Source organism: Pleurodeles waltl, chromosome 3_1 (genome assembly GCF_031143425.1).
Source record: "Pleurodeles waltl isolate 20211129_DDA chromosome 3_1, aPleWal1.hap1.20221129, whole genome shotgun sequence".
Lineage (NCBI taxonomy): Eukaryota > Metazoa > Chordata > Amphibia > Caudata > Salamandridae > Pleurodeles > Pleurodeles waltl.
Window position 1 is genome coordinate 768,391,790 of NC_090440.1, and position 21,329 is coordinate 768,413,118.

The 21,329-nt window shown below is 38.8% G+C and overlaps 1 protein-coding gene across 6 annotated transcripts in view; it reads right to left on the reverse strand.

Moving 5' to 3' along the window:
• Nucleotides 1-21,329, reverse strand: part of TEAD1 (TEA domain transcription factor 1) — a 380,567-nt gene that overhangs the window by 115,871 nt on the left and 243,367 nt on the right. For 3 of the 6 annotated variants that reach the window (XM_069223578.1, XM_069223584.1, XM_069223582.1), the window contains 2 exons: nt 15,883-15,945; nt 15,731-15,793 (listed from right to left, as the gene is read on the reverse strand). In XM_069223578.1, the coding sequence (XP_069079679.1) occupies nt 15,731-15,793; nt 15,883-15,945 (126 nt within the window). The remainder of the gene's footprint in view (nt 1-15,730; nt 15,794-15,882; nt 15,946-21,329) is intronic. The other 3 variants (XM_069223580.1, XM_069223579.1, XM_069223581.1) reach the window with 2 other exon arrangements.

Sequence of the window (21,329 nt, forward strand, 5' to 3'; positions counted from 1 at the left end):
GGCCCATTGCACCAGTTATATGTCAGTGTAGAGTAAGCATTATCAATTTGAGGTATTTCTGCTTAAAGAAATCACAAGGGTGACCCAAACATAGCTCAAGAGTTTTTACTACTCACAAAATGAAAATCACAGAACATGGGATTAAGCTTTCAGAACTAAACTGACCCACCGAGACACAAGTGAATAGCTAAATTACATATAATCTAGAATGGAAACTCCAACATATAGCACTGAACCACCTTGTGCAATATTATGACATATGTACCTCTTCTCTCTTTTTAAGCATTGTTTATTAGTTAACAGAGTAGGCAGTTATGTGTAAGTCCTTTGACAAATTTTCATGATTTTTGTATTGGGCAAAAAGTTTTTTAAAAAGTAGTCACCGATTTTTTGGCGAGGATTCATTTGAGGATGAAGGATTTGTGTTAGAAATCGATCTACATAGCAAAATTCACCCAACATTAACTACCAAACAATTAAAACCTTGTTTTCATTGTGATTTCAAACACACAATGCAAGCTAGTTCTTTTGGTAACAGTCCAGAGTTTTTGATTAGAAACTGACATGCTGACCCACAAACATATCGGCCCTCATTACAACCCTGGTGGTTGGTGGAGAAATGGCGGTTTTACCGCCAACAGGCTGCCGGTAAAAAATTTGGAATTATGACCATGGCGGTTAGCGCCATGGTCATCTGCCACTTCTCCGATCAGACCGCCAGGGCGGAGACGACGCTGGCCTGGAGACTTGGGTCTCCAGCCCGGCGGCCGTCACAATACCACCAGCGGTATCATGACCCGGCTCACCGCCATGGATTTCATGGGGTTGGGAACCGTCATGAAATCCATGGCAGTGAGCACTATCAGTGCCAGGGAACTCCTTCCCTGGCACTGATAGGGGTCTCCCCCACCCCCCACCCACACTCCGAGTCCTTACCCGACACCCCCACCCCCCTGCCACCCCCAAAAGGGGGCAGGACTCCCATCCCCACCCCCAACATCACATTGCTGATTCACATTCGACACGCATGCAGGCACCACCAACACACAAACCTGCACACACACCAACTAACATGCCAACAGCCACACACACAGCCATACACACACACCCACATTCAGACATACACGCACACATCCATACAGACATACATACAGACAGACACGCACACATTTCCAAACACACAACACCTCTGCATACATACACGCACTCACACACCCCCTCTACATACTCACACGCACACCCCCATGCACACACACAACATCCCCCCACCCCCCTCCCCTAATGGACGATCAACTTACCTGGTCCGTTGATCCTCCGGGAGGGGACGGGATCCATGGGGGCTGCTCCGACGCCAGCACCCCGTCAACAGAACACCGCCATGCCAAATCACAGAATGTGATTCGGTGGACGGTGTTCTGTTGACGTGGCGGTGGATGTGGAGCAACCTCCACTTCCCCGCCGACCGCCAGTTTGGCTGCTGGTGGCTCTCCGTCCGGAAAAGGATGGAGGGCTGCCAGCAGTCATAATGCGCCGAGCGGAAACCCGCCTGCACTGGCGGTCTTCAGTACGGCGGTCCCTCGGCAGTCTTGTAAAAAGACCGCCGAGGTTGTAATGACCCCCATAGTTGCATAAACATATAGGCCCTCATTACGACCCTGGTGGTTGGTGGAGAAGTGGCGGTTTTACCGCCTACAGGCTCGCAGTAAAATATTTGGAATTATGACCATGGCGGTTAACGCCATGGTCATCCGCCACTTCTCCGATCAGACCGCCAGGGCGGAGACGACCGCTGGGTTGGAGACTTGGGTCTCCAGCCCGGCGGCAGTCACAATACCACCGGCAGTATCATGACCCGGCTCACCGCCATGGATTTCATGGGGTTGGGAACCTCCATAAAATCCATGGCGGTGAGCACTATTAGTGCCAGGGAATTCCTTCCCTGGCACTGATAGGGGTCTCCTCCACCCCCACCGAGTCCTTCCCTACCACCCCCCACCCCCCTGCCACCCCCAAAAGGTGGCAGGACCCCCCTCCCCACCCCCAGCCCCAGCATCACATTACTGATTTACACCTGACACGCATGCAGGCACCACCAAAACACATACCTGCACACACACCAACAAACATGCCAACAGCCACACACACAGTCATACACACACACCCACATTCAGACATACACGCACACATTTCCAAACACACAACACCCCTGCATGCATACATGCACTCACACACACCCTCTACATACTCACATGCACACCCCCATGCACACACACAACACACAACACCCCCCACCCACTCCCCTAACAGACGATCAACTTACCTGGTCCGTTGATCCTCCGGGAGGGGACGGGATCCATGGGGGCTGCTCTGCCGCCAGCACCCTGTCAACAGAACACCGCCACACCGAATCACAGAACATGATTCGGTGGGCGGTGTTCTGTTGACATGGCGGTGGAGGTGGAGCAACCTCCACTTCCCCGCCGACCGCCAGTATGGCTGCTGGTGACTCTCCGTCTGGAAAAGGACGGAGGGCTGCCAGCAGTCATAATGCGCCGAGCGGAAAACCGCCTGCAGTGGCCGTCTTCAGCGCGGTGGTCCCTCAGCGGTCTTTTTATGACCCCCATAGTGTCTCTAATATATTCTTAAATTGGCACCAGGTAAGTGCACATTTGAATATTTAGGGCCTAATTCTGACCTTGGCGGAGGGGATTACGCCATCACAAACGTGACAAATATCTTGCCTGCCTTTTTACAAGTTCCATAGGATATAATGGAACTTGGAATACGGCGGACGGAATTTCTGTCACGTTTGTGACAGAGTAATCCCCTCTGCCAAGGTCGTAATCAGGCCCTGAGTCTGTAAAGTGCTCATGCTGACAACTCTCTGATTATCACAGCTTCCCTGCATTACTGAAAACTGTTCTTAATGAAACATTGAATTTTTTGTTCTACTCAGTTTAGTATTATGAGCCTATCTTAAAACATATCCCTTTATTAAAAAATATTAAAATAAAAACAAGTTACATATTTTTAACGTTCGTAATTGGCCAGGGATTGTTTCGGGATTAGGAAGATGAATCAAATCAATCAACCATGGACTTGTAAAGCGTGGCTAATCACCCATTGGGTCTCAAGGCACTGAATGCAGGCGTTATGCTCGGCCAAATAGCAAGATATTGAGGTCCTTCCTGATTTGCTTCAGTGATGTGGTCTGCCTGAGCTTGAGTGGAAGTGTATTCCATGTCCGGGCTGCTAGTTAGGAGAAGGATCTTCCACCTGCTGTACTTTTCGGGATCTTGGGGACGGCGGCAAGGGCATGCTGGGAGGGGCGGAGACGTCTGTTGGGTACGTGGAGGGTGAGGCAGTGGTTGAAGTATGCTGGTTCTATGTTGTGCAGTGCCTTGAAGGTGTGGATCAGGAGTGGATGAATGATATTTTGTAAAATCATCCCTTTACCCCAAATACCAAATGGAATATACTGTCAAACTTTTCAAAACTATTAAGAAGGCTAGTTGCAAAGATGGAATGTTCAGCACAGACATCAAATAAGGATATCCATGGAAATCAAAATATCTAGCTAATACCATAAGTAATTAATGGCAATGAAGAGCAGAGATATGTTACTAAGAAAAGAGCAACATTTTTATTGGACAACTAGTTACTCTCAACGGTCATTACAATGGTCATTTCTGTTAGAACCACTAATGACATTAGCCCTGCTACTGTGCAATAAATGTGACTGTTTTGAACACAAAACCTCCCATTTCCATATTGAAGGAAGCACTGTGTGAAGTGTGCACTGGGACTCAATATGCCATCCAATTTTAAACACATGCTTTTTCAGCGCAGCATCAAATAAGAGAATTGGTTGGTGATCGCCTTTCCAAACTGGAAGGCTTAACACAACGTGGTCAAAGGTTGTGGTGAAATTAAATAAACATTATTTTCTGTGAGTAACTTAATTTTTAGGAGGTTTTACAGTTTAAACCATGCATGTTAAGGTTTCTTGTAATACACACTTGAGGTCATGGACAATTATACAGCATGTTTACCTTAAAATTCGTCTCACTCTTCTGTAGGATACTACATATGATTATTGGTGAAAAAGTCTAGGTATATATTTTACATTTTATGTCAGCCTCTGATTCTCAAAAACTCAAGTATTTTCTTTAACGTGACTTTAGCACACTATCATTATTCAGAGTCAACATTTTACACACATCAATATCCAGACTGAAACTGGAAATGGTCATTGTTTAACACTTTCTGTTACCATCATGTAAGAACATAATGTATCCAGAGGGTGGGCCTTTAAATGTGATACATTTTAATAAAATGGTTGATGAAGCTTCCCCTTGAGATAAAAGACTTAGGAGATCTAGATACCCTAAGGTAATGCATATTATTGATGACCTTTTGTGCTGCATAGAGCCTTACTTATTAATAACAAGCAAGTAGACAAGAGTGTATGAACAGGTTAAAGCAACATATTAGAGTAGAGTTGGTAGTAAATCTAAAACATTATCTCAAGAAGGAAAATAAGGTATCAGGATTAAAGATATATGTGAATCAGTGACTCTCTGGGTATGCCTACAATTATACTAATTCCTTAGACACTTGAAAATCTATTGAATTGTGATCACTTGGTGTTCCTCTTTACTCTTATGTTATTATCTTTGATTACTTGCTGAGCAGATTTGTGCTAATGGAAACTATGCACAAAGATTTGGTTAGGTACATGTAATTTCTCACCATTTACTAAAACAAAATTAAGAGCAATCAATAACAATGGGAGAGTCCTTCCCAAGTCATCTCTGCTACACCTCACACTCACATCTCCTTAAAAAAAACTTGAATGGTTAGATACAACACCACCCCATAGCTATGTTGATGCAGACTATGAAGTTAAGTGACAGAGATACACATTTTTGTTCACGTTTATGCCCAACTGAGCTCTTTCCCCAACTGTTGGCAATAAATGGTTGAGAGTGGGGCCTCACTTTGAGTCTGAGAAGGATTATGAGTTTTTATGGATAAAGAACAATTTTTTTACCAATGTGACTGGCGACAATAATTACGACAAGGAATGTAGTTTTTTCATTTTAGAAGGTCTATTCATTAACGATCAATGGATAAAAAGTCGGTTTGGCCCAATTATTTCTGGGATGGAAAGTGCAAAGAACCCAATCGAACTGTCTTTGAACAGGAGGACTGGATTCAGATTATAACTCAAGTAGAATGTTTCTAAATGCGTCAATAATGGTTACATTACTTGGCATGATTCACTCTCTGATACAGATAACATATAAATTACATACGATCATCATATAGAATTTAAGAGGAGTTACTAAAACTAAGAGGAAAACTTAAGTGACGCATTGGTGCACACAGATCTGCAAGTGCTGCAGTAGGAGAACATGAGGCTCATTCTGACAGTGGAAGCCATTTACATACAGAGAATAAGGATACTATGAACGGCTTCAGACCTTCACTCAACTATTGACAAAAAGAAGTATAAACACCACCAGTGCAAACGAAACTCATTAAGGGAAGAAGATGGGACAGACATTTTTCTCATTGATTAGGTCACTTAATTTAGTACACTGATTTTGGTTCACAGAAAGGAAAAACTGCTGCAAACAATGTAGGCCATTCATAAGCTAAACCATTCATTTCCAAGGCAGGTGTCAAAAGGTCTGATGTATCCAGCACTTTTGTCAAATGGAGGGGCATGTGAGCTGCAGTAGCTCTTAGAGGAAAACAGCTAAATGTCCTCCCCTCTAAACATACAGAAACAAAGTCTTTCCTTTGTGATCTCAGCTGACGGCAATGGCATTGATGTCACAATACTGATTTTATTGGGTTTGTTTGCCACCTTTTGAGTCCATTGACTAAACCATCATCCAGCGGCATCTTCAGGTGGCTGTTATTTCTGGCCTAGCCCACACTGGATTACTGCCAACATAACCAGAAGGAGGCATAGCATATCACTGCATTACCTCAAGAGTACTGCAAACCTGTTTCCCTTCTCCTCCATTATATGTTCTGTTCACCACAGCCGAAACTCATCCACTCCCATATTTCATACTGATGATATCCAGGTCCTCCTCAGATTGGGTTGTTCTTAGTTTAGGTGGCAATGCATATTAAAGCTCACATGCAAGTCATAAGTAATTAAATGGACAGTATCTTATAAGACAGAGGTCACAGTAGTTGGTAACAACCCTTCTCTTTCATTTTTTTGGGCTGGTATACATGCTGGTTACCAGCTTCCTGGGTGATGAACCTTGGTTTAAAGTTTGATATTTCTCTAGTTAGAGAGGTGAAAGCAACATAGGCTGTGCAATTACTTTAGCTATAATCCTGAAATAAATTGCTTGTGGCTTGATCAAGAATGCTTGAATCACAGCAAATATGTCTCCAGTAGGGTACACGATTTCTTGCACTAATGGGTTCTCTCTCAGTCTTTATGGATGCCGTATAAATCAGCTCCAGTTACTTCAGGATGCAGCAGCCCATCTGGTCATACATATAAAAATTGTACTGTATTTCATGTTATTTCCAGGGCTTGCAGTGGCTTCACGTACACATAAATGAGGGTATTGTGTTTTGGCACACCAATTCAGTCTTTGGCTTTTATGTAGAGCTTTATGAAGATGAAGATATTCTATTATCAATCCTCTGGACTCTTGCAATACCAAAAAACTGATAAATTAGCAATTTCCCAGTCAGGAAGAGACTTAAGATTTTTTTAAAATTCTTGCTTACTAGCTAAGGAAATAGATGACAGTGGTTCTATGGTTGGAAAGCAACATTGCAAAGCTTTTTAAACTGTTACAAACCAACCTTATTCCAAATCTTGTCATGATGTATTTTATGGCAGTCCCATATTAGTCAATATTATCCTCCTGTAAATCACAAGATGGTGCCACAGATGTACTGCTTCAATACGGCCAAATACTGATTTCAATTAAGCTTATTAATCCATAAATTTATATCACCAAATACTTTTGTTTATTAATACTTATTTGTTATTGTCAACAATTTTTATATCCACATGATTCCAATGTGATATATATCAATGGATGGATGGGTTTACTGATGTATTGTGCAGCCACCTGTGATTTTACAAAATGTTGAAACTGATTTATTCTAAGAACGCTTGAGCATATAGGTTGCACATCAAAATGGCTTAAAGAGTGAATAAGGACATTATTAGGAAGTGCATAATTGGAACTTTCTTTCATTATTCTTAGTCTACTCTTAGTGCCTTGAAGCCCAGGATGGAAAGTGTTCAAATTACAGGTTATTACCTGAAAGTGATACATGTTTGTTCGTTGGCCACTCAGCTATATTACAGGTTTATGCACATGATAGGTCTGCCAACTGAAAGCACATATTTCTCACAAAGTGGACGCATCATACTCTATAAAATTTTACATGACTATTGTGGTTCATTATGAAGTCCTCTATTAATCCTTTAGGAAAATGTCTGTGGTCTTAAGTAAATTAATATTGTACAAACATATACAGATTATTATTTAAAGGGCCTCAGTGCCATTCTGACTTTGAATACCTGGGCACAAGTCCCACTTAAATCCCTTTCTATTGCTTATATCCTGATTTAGCTGCATCCCAGATATCTGTATTACATACATGTCAAATTATTGGAAGAGTTGATTAAAAGAGAGGAAATTTAACTATAAGCAAGCTTAATTGTAGAAGCGAAATGGCAAGCATGCTGGCACAAGTGTACATGCTTTTAGTTGCTTTGTCTTACAATTAAAACAAGGGGCTTTAAACATAAATCAAGTCCTTAATGTAAGCAACAATGACTTCCGACAAAGACTCCCGCTATAACTATAATAATACAGAAAACAGAGAAAAAGCTAGCCAAACAATTTGCCAAGCACAGGCAAAAAAGTGAATTTAGAGGAAACATACTTACCATATTAGTTACCTGGACATAATAATAGACATTTGATTACTAGGTACATAAACAACTAGAGATCTGTATAATATATTACAGTAATGAGACGTATGCTTTAAAAATATCTGTAAATGCTGATCATATTTTTCCTACAAGCAGATGTTTTTACAGTCTACCTAGAGAAGAATTTCTGAAAGCAAGCAAGCATGAGTTTTAATTAAGAAATTGCTCAGGGAGTACTGAATGGATGTAGCACAGAGTAATGACACTCCCCCTACACAAAATAATTCAAGCATGCAAAGGTTTATATTAGATTTTCCAACTTTGGTCCAATGAGGGCTGCAGCCATACCATATTTTCAGCATACCAGTGACTGTTAATGATCCTCATTTAAATTAAGTATATGTAAATGTATCATACGTGGACATCATGAAAATATGGACCAGCTCTTACCTCTCATTCGCCAACACTAGACACCAATGCCCTAGCTCAAGAATTTTAATTGGGAAAAGTTATTGATGCCTACCTTCTCATCCTCTCAACTTCACTATGGCAAAAACCTCTAACATAGTATTCAATTATACACTTAGAAGGTTGAAATTTGAAAAGAATATAAAATGTGTTCAACATACTTAGGTCTACATAGAATTCACTGTCATAACCTTGGAGCAGCAGTTCATAAATTGCTATCCAGAGTTTGCCTTTGCATTACAGGCTGAACAGTATTCAAATCAGTAGTCGCCTACCACATAAGAAGGGCTCATACCAAACCGAGAAGACCACATAACCATACTATGGAACTCAACAGAAAACAAGATGGGTTGTCAAATTTATGCTTTTTAACAAATGTGGCTACCACTATTGTGACCTCCAATTCACTATGCTATCATTTTGCCTGACACTTTCAAAGCCATTCATGAACATAATGGTTATAGTGAATATTATATTGGACGATTTTTAAGTCTCTAAACAGTTTGATAAGTGAATGTTGAGGTCTACAAACATGGAGTGCAGGCGGGGTTGTAAGCCAAGGGCCAGAGCCTTTGAATTACAAACATGCAGGTTATAGCCGCAAAGTGCATGTTTCCAGACACAAAGTTAACCCAAACACAGATATGGCAAAAGCATGAATGGTAACTGAATTGAAAACTGAGGAAAAAATGGGAGAGCAATGACAGAATAAAAGCACATACACATTAAGATAATAGGCAGAGCATTTACATTGTCTATTGGTAAGATTCAAATCTGATGAAATTACTAAATTAATAATAAAGCTTTTTATGAGGTGCTTAAGGAAAACACTTGTACATGATTATGTATAGTTAAACAGCTAGATGTCTTAAGAGATGTAATCTTAGATACAGAAGCTTCATTAATTCATTCGTCTTCTGTGCTAGAAATCATAGGAACAAAAAACCGATCAAGCCAGACATTCTAATTATCGAAACGGTATATATCGTTTAACATACACAAAATATTTATGTCATTTGCACCTTATGTTCCAAACCTCTTAAGATAGTTTTTGTTAAATGCCTTGTTGCTTACAAAATGATTCTAGGCAGCTTTGTATCTTGTCCTCAATTTCCCCAAAAATCATAACTGAAATATTTTCTGACAGAAATACTTTGCCCTAAATTTTGTTTACAAATATCTTTCTCCGTTGGTGTTAGTGATAGATTCCAGAAACTAAATGGTATAATAGTTTTATAAATAATAACTAGAGCACTATATTTCTGCCAGATAATATTTTTGCTACCAATACGCTGACACAAAACCAAACACTGGAAGACTTGTGTACTATCTATGTCTATGACATGGAAATGTACTCCATGATTGGCAATCGAACACATGATTTTTACAATTAATCTGAGCATAAATTACATTACTGCCCCAAAATAAGTCTAAAATTTCACCCCGCAGATAGGTATTGTATTTTACTGTAGAACCTGATGAAATGTGTATTATCAACATGGAACAATCTACTCCCAACTATATCTTACTATCAGAAAAACTGAGGTGCCACTCTCAGTATTAATCAGTACAGCACAGGCTGCTTTGTTTTCTCCTGCACCGCAGAGAATCATGTTTGAGGCTAATGTGGAAATAGGCACTAAGTGGAGGGAATGAACATTGACAAAATATTACAGTGGAAGTGCGTGATTTGTTTTTCACCTACAAAATGTTTTGAAAAGTAAATAGGAACAAGCATTTTCTGTGAAACTTTCATATAGACCTTATGACAATGTGAATCCCTCGCCAGCTTACTTTAGTGGCTGTGTCCTTGTGAAGTTCATTTCATCTAATTTCTGCCACCTCATAATGCTTTGAGGGAGAGGTGTACAAGAGTGTTAAGGTAATACTTAACAGCTACTGCATTTCATGCAGAACATGTTGGCTATGTCAACTGTTTGACACTGAGCAAAATAAATCTCACCACACATTCAAGTTGCCAACAGCCCTTGTGAAAGTGAGCGGGGATAGAAAATTATAACAATAATGCTATGTGCATGCTTTCCTTAGATGATGAAATATAGTAATTTTCACTGGCTTGATAAGGATTAAAAAAGGTACAAGAAATTTTAGGAGTGCATATTTTACAATATAATACTGTAAGGTAGATTGTTGCTAACACATGAACAGAAAATGTTATCTAACTGCTTTTATATCCCCCAGGGATCTGTAATATTAATCTGAACATTTACATCACACTGTCTTAATAAAATTGTTTTAAAAAAAATACATGAACAACTGATGTGTGTTAACTTACTCTCCATGCATCTTTTGGATATTCTTCATGTCCTGCTTTTTAGGTGTTGATACAGTTCTAAAAACATACCTGGGCTTTGTAATTATTACAGTATCTACATTTCTGCATGTTCATTGGAGTGCACAATTGTCTGAAGGTTTGTTACTCGGTCCACATTTGCATATAGAGGTGCGTGTCTAAGAAAATAACACCCTTTGCATGGTAATCCTAATTTTCATGGACTGAAGCTACTGTGTTTTTTTAACTCTGCCCACTGGGGTACTGCTACCCCGTCCCCTCATGTATGTGCTCTAGCACCCCCAAACATGGTAAAATTGGCTGATCCGCAATTGGCATATTTAACCTTTTCAGTAAGGTCATACTATATGGTGTAACAAAAAACACCAATGGCATGGAAAGTTAAAGGCTTCAGAAACCTATTGTGCTTTTTATTTGGCTTACAAGGAAAACATGGATCAGGTCTGCCTCACTCTTGCAGTTTTTAAATCTGCAGACATAACAGTCAACATAAACTATTTGACAGGAGGAATACACCCCTAAGGAGTCCTTGTAGCCCACAAGGTAGGACGGCTGGTATTTAAAAGAGGAACATTTATGAAGATAATGTTTACATGTGACCAGCATCTGAAAGCTATTTTCAGTTTTAGAAATGTAGCTGGTTCTATGAAGAAAAATCCAAAGTATAGTTAATATGTTAATTTTGTACACTCGGTGTGGTAAAAGCTACGTAGAAGGTACAACCATTGTTTTTGATACTTATCCAAAAACATTTCCATGGTGAAGTTGGATTTTTTATAAATTTATAAGAAACTTAACTTTTAAAAAGTTTTATGTTGCCTATCTGAAATACCCACAGGCGATTTAGCATTGGTCTGTCAATAGCAGGCCTGTCAATGCTGTTTTCATGAGGTACGAAATGCTGGTCTTAGAGCAGATCCAATGACTTGGGCTTGGAAGGGCAGCTCGGCAAGGACAGGACATGGGCGGGGGAATAATGTCACCTAGGTTAGCCCAAGCAGGGCAGTTTATGAGTGTCCAAGCACTTGACTAAGTTTGGAGGGTTCAGAGAGAGACCATTGCTTTTAAAGTTTAATGATAAGGGAAGCCTGGAGATGAGGGGTCTTTGAAACCCTAGTCACACTCTAGGTTACTGACTTTAACCTCAGTGGGGGGTGGAGGGTGGCTAAGGAAACAGTTTGTACTAGTTGAGCGGGAGGGAACTGCTCATTACCTTAAACACACCCCTAGATGTCACACAAGCTCCCTCCAGGGCCAGAAAGATTCTACTATCTTCAATTTTTCTGAGAATTGTCAAAAGTGGGATAGTTTTAAGTGAGGCAACAAGATGTGTTGCAAAGGCGGTAAGGTTTGTCCTTGGTCACTAGCTACTGAAACCTACAAAGCTAGCACCTCACCCACAGTTCAGACACTTCCCTGGCCTGCAGAAGAACAGAATAGAACTGAACCAGCAGTTTGAGACTTGTTTAGCAATCTGAAGGGCTGGACGTGCTCCCATTTGTACCTAGGACTAAGAAGTGGACTCCAAGGGTAAGTTGGCTGACCTCTTGTGTTGCTTCAGGGAAATAAACTACAAAATGTCTTTTTGCTGAAGTGACCAATGGAACCATTACAACTGGAACTAAACTGGACAGTGCTGCTGGCCTCTGCTGAAGTATATCCAAGCCCTAAGTGCTGTCCCTGAGGTCCCAGGAGCATTGAGAGGCTAAGAGGAACTGTTTGAAATGTTGGGAGCTTCACCGGAACCTGACAGCAAAGGTGTCTGATTTTGGAAGAACTTTGTTGAATGTAACTTCAGGCTTGCCCTGTTGTAAGATTTGGAACTCCAAAACAGATGAAGGGCCTGATTTACAAGTATTCACTGTCGCAGTGGCAAGAGAGTATCCTTACTACCAATATAGTGGTCCATTCGCCGAATGTATGTAAGGATGGACCATAGTTTGGCAGCGACAGAGGCTATTCTGTCTCCGCCATTACCAAGCTTCTCCTACAGCCCAAAGGTGTAAGGGCAATCAGAAAAATGGCATCTGTCCGCCCTCCCCCCAGTTTAAATGGCCAGACATAAAGCCATTTTTTACTGCCTGTCACTGTCAGGAAATGCAATTTGGTAATGGGCAATAAAAAAAACAAAAAATGCTTACTTCTACACAGGAGATGACTCTGATGCACACTTTGGAATTTTGTTTTTGAATGAAAAAAAGTTTTGAAAATGTACTGTACATCTCCATCCTGTTTGATGGAGCCACAGGGCAAAGTTCCAATACGTTCCCGGAAACTGCCATGACAACGGTTACTCTGAATGATAGAAATGTTTGTTGGACTGATGGACATTTCTAAATTTGGCAGGCCGGTACTCCATCAGGGTGGTGGAGTAAGTTGAAATTGTATCTCTCAAAACCTGCAATATTTGAAAAGACTTTTAATGGCACATTATAAAATGTAAAATGGATTACATTTGTAAATTGTATTAATGGTGGTATCATAAGAAATATATTTTTAATTCCTCTGCCGATTGCCATGACCAGATGTTGAACATATATATGAAAATTGCTCATTGCTAACAGAGGTACTTTGCAAAGTCTGACTTTTGTATTAAAAAAAGGCTAGTGTTACTATTTTCTTTATTGTTTTGTTACTATTTTCTTTATTGTTAGGGAATATGTGGCAAATTGCTTCCAAAGATCTTCTGGAAACCAATAATTTAAACTAAACTGATGATTCTAGTGCACCTTTTTCCCCATAACCAATATCTCTGAAAGTTTCAACCTGAGGGTATTTAAAAAATAAGTACAAGGACACAGCAATCATAGATGGAAAATATGTCTAGGGAGACTATAATAAAAATGTTAAGCATTTCACACTACATTGCTTCTGCGCCAAATTCGTTGGCTCTGGAATGATGGTTACTGTATCAAAACCAAAGAATATTTGCATAGACAGTCTTAAATAACCAACTCTAGTTACATTTAATGTCAGCGAGCTTGGCATGTGTTCCAGTAATTAGTAGAGGGTAGCATCCTACAGTGGTTTCTTTTTTTCGAAGCATAACATAATATGCACAATTTTTGACTTTTCCAATTTCAGTAATGAGTTCAAAGACGTGTGGAGATGCTTAATCTATGGCAGATGAAACCGAAGTGTGACACATCACAAAATGGGCTTTAAAAGAAAAACATCAAACACTGATCAGGCAAGACATATAATTTCATAGAAGGTATTTGTAAGCATGTGTTGGTTCAAATTACTGCTGGCGCTTCATAGCAGATAACATTTGTGCCAAATAAAAGAAAGGGAGTACTTGAATTTTTCTAGTGGTGATCTCCAATTTGCTTAATATGAGGGAGGAAAGAATATTTACAAAAGACGGCTATTTCAGCTAGGCAATGGCTAATGCCAAGAAAAGAATGTGCATTCAGAGCACTCCCAACTTGCTGTCTAATGAGTAGCAATTAATCCATTTTATTGTATTTCAGAATGCTGAAGTCTCCATTCACATCAAAGGGAATTTTTCGAGGCTTTCATCGTTGTTCATTGAAAACTACAGAGCTATAATAAGCATTCTATAATTGTCAACAATATCTTTTTTCAATTCTCCAGAGCAAGTAGCATACAAGTTTTCGAAACAGCGAGCATCCATCACACGTTGGCATTTATAATCAAACATTTAACCTGACTAGTGAATCACAAATCTCAAATTTGAAAATCGGGGTCATATTTTTTTTTTCTCTAGAAAATGCTATAAAATATAGCCAAGTAAATACTGTGCCCAACATTTTACTTAAATAACACATTTGCCAATAAATAATTATACATCATATTACAATATGAATCTTTTCCTCATTAACAACACTATTAAGTTCAGTTGAGATGGCTGGAAAAGTGGAGGGTTGGAATGGAGGGGGAGGTAAGGAACGAAGCAGCCCGATTTGGTCTTTCTTCTTCTGGTGAGGAACTTATATTCATGCAATAACAGAGGGGCGTTACATGGTCTTTGTCTGTGTGCAAAAGTAAGAACAAAATGCTTGCAGCTTTTGTTATATTGTGAATGTGCTCTTTTCTTTGCACCTTTGGTTAAACAAGCGGAGTAGTTTAATTAATTTTGGATCTTGCTTATTATCCCAAACTGCTCAGCCAAGTGAAGTTGAAAAGCCAGCCACCAACAGCCAATACACATGTGCCAGCATGCTGTCTAATGCATATAAAGTAACAAATGCGTAAAAAGAGAGGGATGGTACTAAGAAAATATGTTTGTTATTGCACAGGAGACACAGAACTGTGGCGTGGTTCTTCAGAATCTGTCACTTCACTGTCTTTAAAAGCTATGAAAATGTAAACCTCCCTGCTTGAATCAAGAGTTAATTATTGCAAAATGTGAACAGACAGAATGGCCATGAGATGAATTGTCAGATTAATAATTCTTCTTTGGCGTTATAGGTTTTATCACGTATATGTGAATACTTCCATATTGGCTAAATACATTATTTGTTTGACAAGCTTAAAAACCCTGCATTATTTCAGCTGCGATGATACTTATACTAGTCAACTAACAAAACAAACACAATGAAATATTGGAGGTTCATTGCTGTATGGTCAATACTGTCTCAAAGACTCCCAAGCTTCAGAAATCATTTATTAAAAAAATACGGCGACTAATGATAAAACTGGCCACTACTAAGGTAACTGATTTTTACTTTGCACGAATACCAGCAAACAAAATATGTTTTGTAATTGAAGTACAATTGACCCTTGATTATGCTCATGAATTTAATGAACTGTATCAATTGTGTAATGCACAAGACTGGTTTGCTTGAATTAGGCGTGATGTTAATGTAATGTTTTAGTATGAATGATATTAAAGGTGCCAGAGTTAAGATCACAGGACATGAGCAGCTAAGACATGCAGGAAATGTAGGTTACAAGAACCAGAGCACAAGGCATTTTATTTACCAATCACCATGGAAAACAGGAAGTGAAATGCATAGCAACAACAAGCCCAAAAGCAGAAAAGCGCATACCTTCAGCTTGGAATGAAAATCACGAGATTTCCTTCTGGCAAGAACCTGAATGTGACTAGACACCTGCAGGGTAGGGAAAGGGAGGAAAACAAAGGAGAAGCCTGTAACCATGGAGATGAAAAGCCCTCTACATCTGGGCAAACCAAACGTACCTTAATGGCGGCTTGAATTTCTCGAACTTTCTTTCTTGCTAAGACCTGTATGTGACTAGACACCTACATTGTTCAAAGTTATAAAAAACAAAAGGAAAAACAAAAGGGAAATCACATTTTAAGTATATGCTTCAATATATGTTTTTGGGAGGTTACTTTCATTCATCATTAAACTATCGTCTTGGGGACAACATACTCCCAGCAGACTCTAAATTAAGGCTAATGCTTCTGTACTGACTGGCTGAATAAAGTCTCTCTGCAGTGTTTCTGGATAAAATGATTAAAGTGTGAAATAAAAAAAAGATAGTATAAAAGTGTACAAGTATGTTTCGGAAAGTAAAAATATTTGAAAGCACCAGCCATATCATTGAGAAATTATTGGCCTCTGTTAATATTTTGAAAAACAAAATAATTTACATAAGGTCAGATGGTATGATTACATGTTAATGACATCAAATATCAATGACACAACTGAACACGGTAAATTATACCACAATGTATCTTATTCTATTGAGGGAAACAGAAATAATGAAACAGAACACTTTAGGATAGTGCTTAATGGAAAAGCAGTATTTTGTCATATTTCTTAATGGTGGGAGATGCACTGGGACTTAACTTTTTTGTGCATTTAAATTACTTTAACTATCTAATATAAATCTTCAGTTCAACACCCATCAGTCAATATGCAAAGCACTAGAGGGTGAAATACATTGAACTAAATCTTGTGATTGCCACTGCAACTCACTCCATGCACTATTCAAATTCCACAAATATGTGACCGCTGCATTGGTTATCCTTAATTTTAGTACTTTTTATTAGTAACCACAACTAGTCACAGGAGAAATATGATGTGCAGCATGGATAACATGGCGGTGCCAGGAACGTGTGTTACACCCTAGATTAATCAAATAGGGAGAAACTTATTTGGGAGCATAGCTCTGTCACCTGCCTCTACTGCTTTTCAGGTTACTTTTTCACAACGTCTTACCAGTCTGAATAATGAGTGGCTATCCTTCCTATACTACTTGGTACAACAAAAGTATTGTTGAACTTCCCCTAAAACCATCTTTTCTTTTTATCTAAGACATATAAAGTGTTTTTTGCTAGAAGCTAAAATAGGAAACCAACATAATCGACTCTCATTGCCATCTTTGGGAAATCTTAAAGTTGGAAGTGACGTCCACCCATATAACAACAAAAAACACTTCTGAGTGTTTTCCATATGTCTACATTTGTTATGCAATGTCTCCTTGGCTGTTGGTATTCTAAACAACTTATGATCCAAGTTTTTGTGTGTCTAACTTTTGAAAAAATATCATTCCCCCACCAAATTTAGCTATGTTTTAACTGAAGCTTTTCAGCATAACCTATGGGGTTAAGGTTTGTGGTCAATAAAATTTGATGATATAATTTGTGTTACATAACAATGTGTCCAAGCAACCACCACTTAATTGTAGCTTCAGTAAAGTGTGAATGTTTCCATAATGAGACCCCCCAATAATTTATTGGTGACAATTGTGTGATTTGAACCTTTACCTCTTGGTCCATAGGCAGTAATCGCACTGTTTTTTCATGGTGGTTAAGGTTGACACCATGTAGACTTTATCTTTATCTTTAAGATTGTGTCTTTTCTCTCTCTGCTTCTCATAATGTATTTACCCCAAAATACTGCAGGGGGAAAGGATGGCACACACTAATTTTCTTTTAAAATCAATATTTCAGGCATAGGCACAAGCACATTACATGTTTTATCTCATTTTGGTGGATTTCTCACGAGGGAAACAACTGAAATGAGAATTATATTTATGAAGGGAAGAGAGCCACTTAAAACCAATGCTGGTAATCATTCTTTCTTTATAGTTTATTCTCTCTCCCATTTTACCTTCTCTACCCACTCTTCCAGTAACATTCTGCATGAGTGGATTAACACAAATGATCTAGTAAACTAAGAATCAGTCTCAAATCTGTGAAAATAAAAATCTTGTTGATCTGTTTTTATGTTTATTATAATTGATATTGATTAAATAAAAGTCAATCAATTGTAATTGCAAGGAAAATAACAGTGGTCTTAGTTTCTCTTCCCCCGCCACAAGTCCTGCCATAGAGACTACATGTTTAGAGGTATGTGCACACTGGAAACTGATTTGATTGAACAGTATGCAAAAAGTGTCTGGGGGTTTCAACTGATGCACATGTTCACTGGAAAGCACTTTTTTTTTTAAATGAGACAACCTTTCTCATAGCGTTTTTAGAGTAAACGTTCAGCAGTATGTAAAATCCAAAAAGACAGTTTTTGATAAATGTGTGCTAACGTCCCCTTTGCTTGCCTTAACAAAAAGAAACACCAATGCCACATCCCCTCTTAACTAATTTCTGAAAAATCTGGCAAACCCAATTGCTCCAAGCTGCCCTAAATTGTGCTTAGCAGTTTTAATAATGATTGGATGAGTCTCAGCAGTAAGTACAAGTGTAATATCATTAAATAGGTTGCTACTAGCAAGTGTACATCACAAATACATGTAAATGAGTCTAGTGAGGTAGTCTCAGTTATGAACAGCCACAAAAAGATGTTTACTTGTACCACATATGTTCAAATTGTAAAAGGAATTAACATTGTCATGTCAATTATAACAAAGGGACCTATACTTGTAGATACAGATATAACTAGATCATTCTAAGATTAGATGAGGAAAGATTAAAAATATCTGAGTAGTGTTGTACTTATTTAAATAACTTTACAGTACTGACTAGAAGCCATTTCCTAGCACTAGTGAGTTGTCAAAAGTTCGGCTTAAATTGTTAGGGATTTAACTATCAGGTTTCAAGGCATTTCAAAGCTACATCTTAGGAAGGTTGGAGGTTTGGTGGTCCCAGAGTCCCTGAATAAAGAGGGAAGGTCTTTAGGAAAAGGTTAATCTTCAAACATTAGGTTCAACTGTTTTCCCAAGTATGGGTGCAGAGATTCCTAATGCATTAAAAACTATAATGTGACCGTAGAAATTGATATTACAAGTTGATGATTATGAACTGCAACATATATATTTCATGGATCAAAGGGTCCTAAAAATTTACAGCAAACAAGATATAACATTATATAATGTGTTTCTTGATTGTGTGTTGTGAGTAGGTTGTGTAAATAAAAACCTATAAAAAAACGTTCTGATAGGTAGTGAGACATTTCAGCACTGAGTTGTTGTTTAATGGGTGTGGTACATGTAGCCAAGAATCAATCATGCTTATTCGGTTGGACACAGTGTTCTGATTTCAAAATCACATATGTTTCTCACTGTGTTGATCATGTGCTCTGTTCTGAGGCTTGGTTTTATGACTCACTTAAGTTGGAATGTCTTACATTGAAGCTTTTCCAGGTGTGTTGAGTACATCAGTTGAGTCTGTGCTACACATTATCATTTTGAAAGATGCACAGTTGCAGATGAATGTGGATAATATAGATTCAGCTGCATTATGTACTGGCTTGAGAAACAAAATCGGGAGGTTATGTAATGCTGAAATTAGGTTAGGGTTGTTATCAGTTGTTAGTTAGAAGAAAGTCTGATTTTTTTTTATGAAGGACACATAGGAATGAAAACTAAGAAGCATGGCATAAAAAATGTTTTTTTATAGTTAGCAATGGGCAAATTTGTCAAATCTTGTGTGGGTCCTCCATTCAGCCAGTGATGGGTCACAAAGAAAGTTATCAAGCCAATTTAAACCAGATTATATTACAATAAAACCACTGGTCAAAGATGTACTGGATATTTCAGGATCCTATACATACTAGGAAATGGGTCTGAATTCATCTTAATGTTTATGCATTAACACTGTTACCTGTACCTGTATGGTCATGAAATATCTGAAGGACATAGTTGAAATAGAAGTTGACCAGGAACAATTAGTGAAAGATAATGGGTAATAGTTAGTGCCAGAGCAGATTAAACTTTTTTGCAAGTGTGGATTAAAACACTTTAGGCAAGGTCCCAAGTGTAATGAACTAGATGCGGTGCTTAAACAGCTGGAGAAGGAAGCCCTAAATTAGCCAAGCAAGTGGAATACATTTGTGTTTGCTGGTTCATGGTTTGTAATGAGCATACTAAATCTCCTGCATTTATGCATCAGTGTAACCCCAATTAAACAGCCTGGGATTATGTCCCAATTTTAAATAAACTCAAGCTCGATGGATGGAAACATACACATAGTGGGGTAACATATACAGCTATGGTGACTGTAAAGGTAATTCTAAGCATGCATTAGGTTTGCAGAGAATTCAAAATCAAAAGTAGTAGGCATTCCCCTGTTTTAAGACAAGTGAGACTGCCCATGTTAAGCATCTGAATGATGAAAAAAGGGTTCTCAAGTTGCTCTGGTTCTTAAAGAAGTTTTAAGCGCTGTGGGGCTGAATGACAAGATCGTACACAACATGTCCAAATCAGTCACTGCACCAGAGTGCACTATGTATAAGATTCATACAGACTGGTAGAGCAAAGACTATAAACACAGTGCAAGTCATAAAATATCATGAATCATTGTAAGTGTACAGAAGACATGCCTGATAACAAGGGAGTAAGTGGGCTTCGTTATGGCACTGGTGTGTGGAAAGTAGGTCAACCTTAATGATATATGCTATGTATTTCTGATCACTGGCTAGTGTATGGACTGCTGTGATTTATCCTGAGTATGTGCATGCTAATAAATTGATCACTATCTATATATCTATTTGTATTGTGTGCTTTGTTTCATTGTTTAACAAGGGTGTTGGGTTTTATAGTGATGTGATGTAAAGAAGTATGAAAACATATGTGCATTCATCATCTAGTGGCTACCACACAACCAAGGATGCATCTGCTAAAGGTTTAAAACTTAATGAGTAATGGCAGATCAACAAATGGTGAACACAGCAGGTTGCTGATGTAGAATATGTCTTCTACTGTGCTGTTCTTTATGTTGGTGTGAAACTTGCTGCTCTTGCTGTCCTCTGCTGATCCATGCTCCTGGAACACTCTCTGAGCAATCTCTACGGATCCCAGTTTTTCAACAAATACATGTTTCTCATGCTTATCAAGGATGTGCGGCATTCCAGAGAAGCAACGGTCTCACATAATGGCATATTGACATATGTTCAAGGGGCCTGCATTGCAAAGGAGCACAAACCTAGATACTGAAGGGGTCTGTATTAAGACAATACCCTGCAAATGCAGTATGATCTTCAAACCACCATCACTCTTTTGGTAAGTCCCATATTGAGATCTAGTACCTAGGAGATAATATGAGTAGCTGTGTTCAAGAAGAAAATTAGCTTGATTGGTGAAAAGAGAACAGGGTTATAGGAGGATTGATCAACTGATATACAGGATGGGCATGTTATTAATGATGAAAATGGAAGATTATTAATATTTAAAAATTGTATACATCTGTATAAAACATAATCTACAACAAGATTTTCTAGTTCA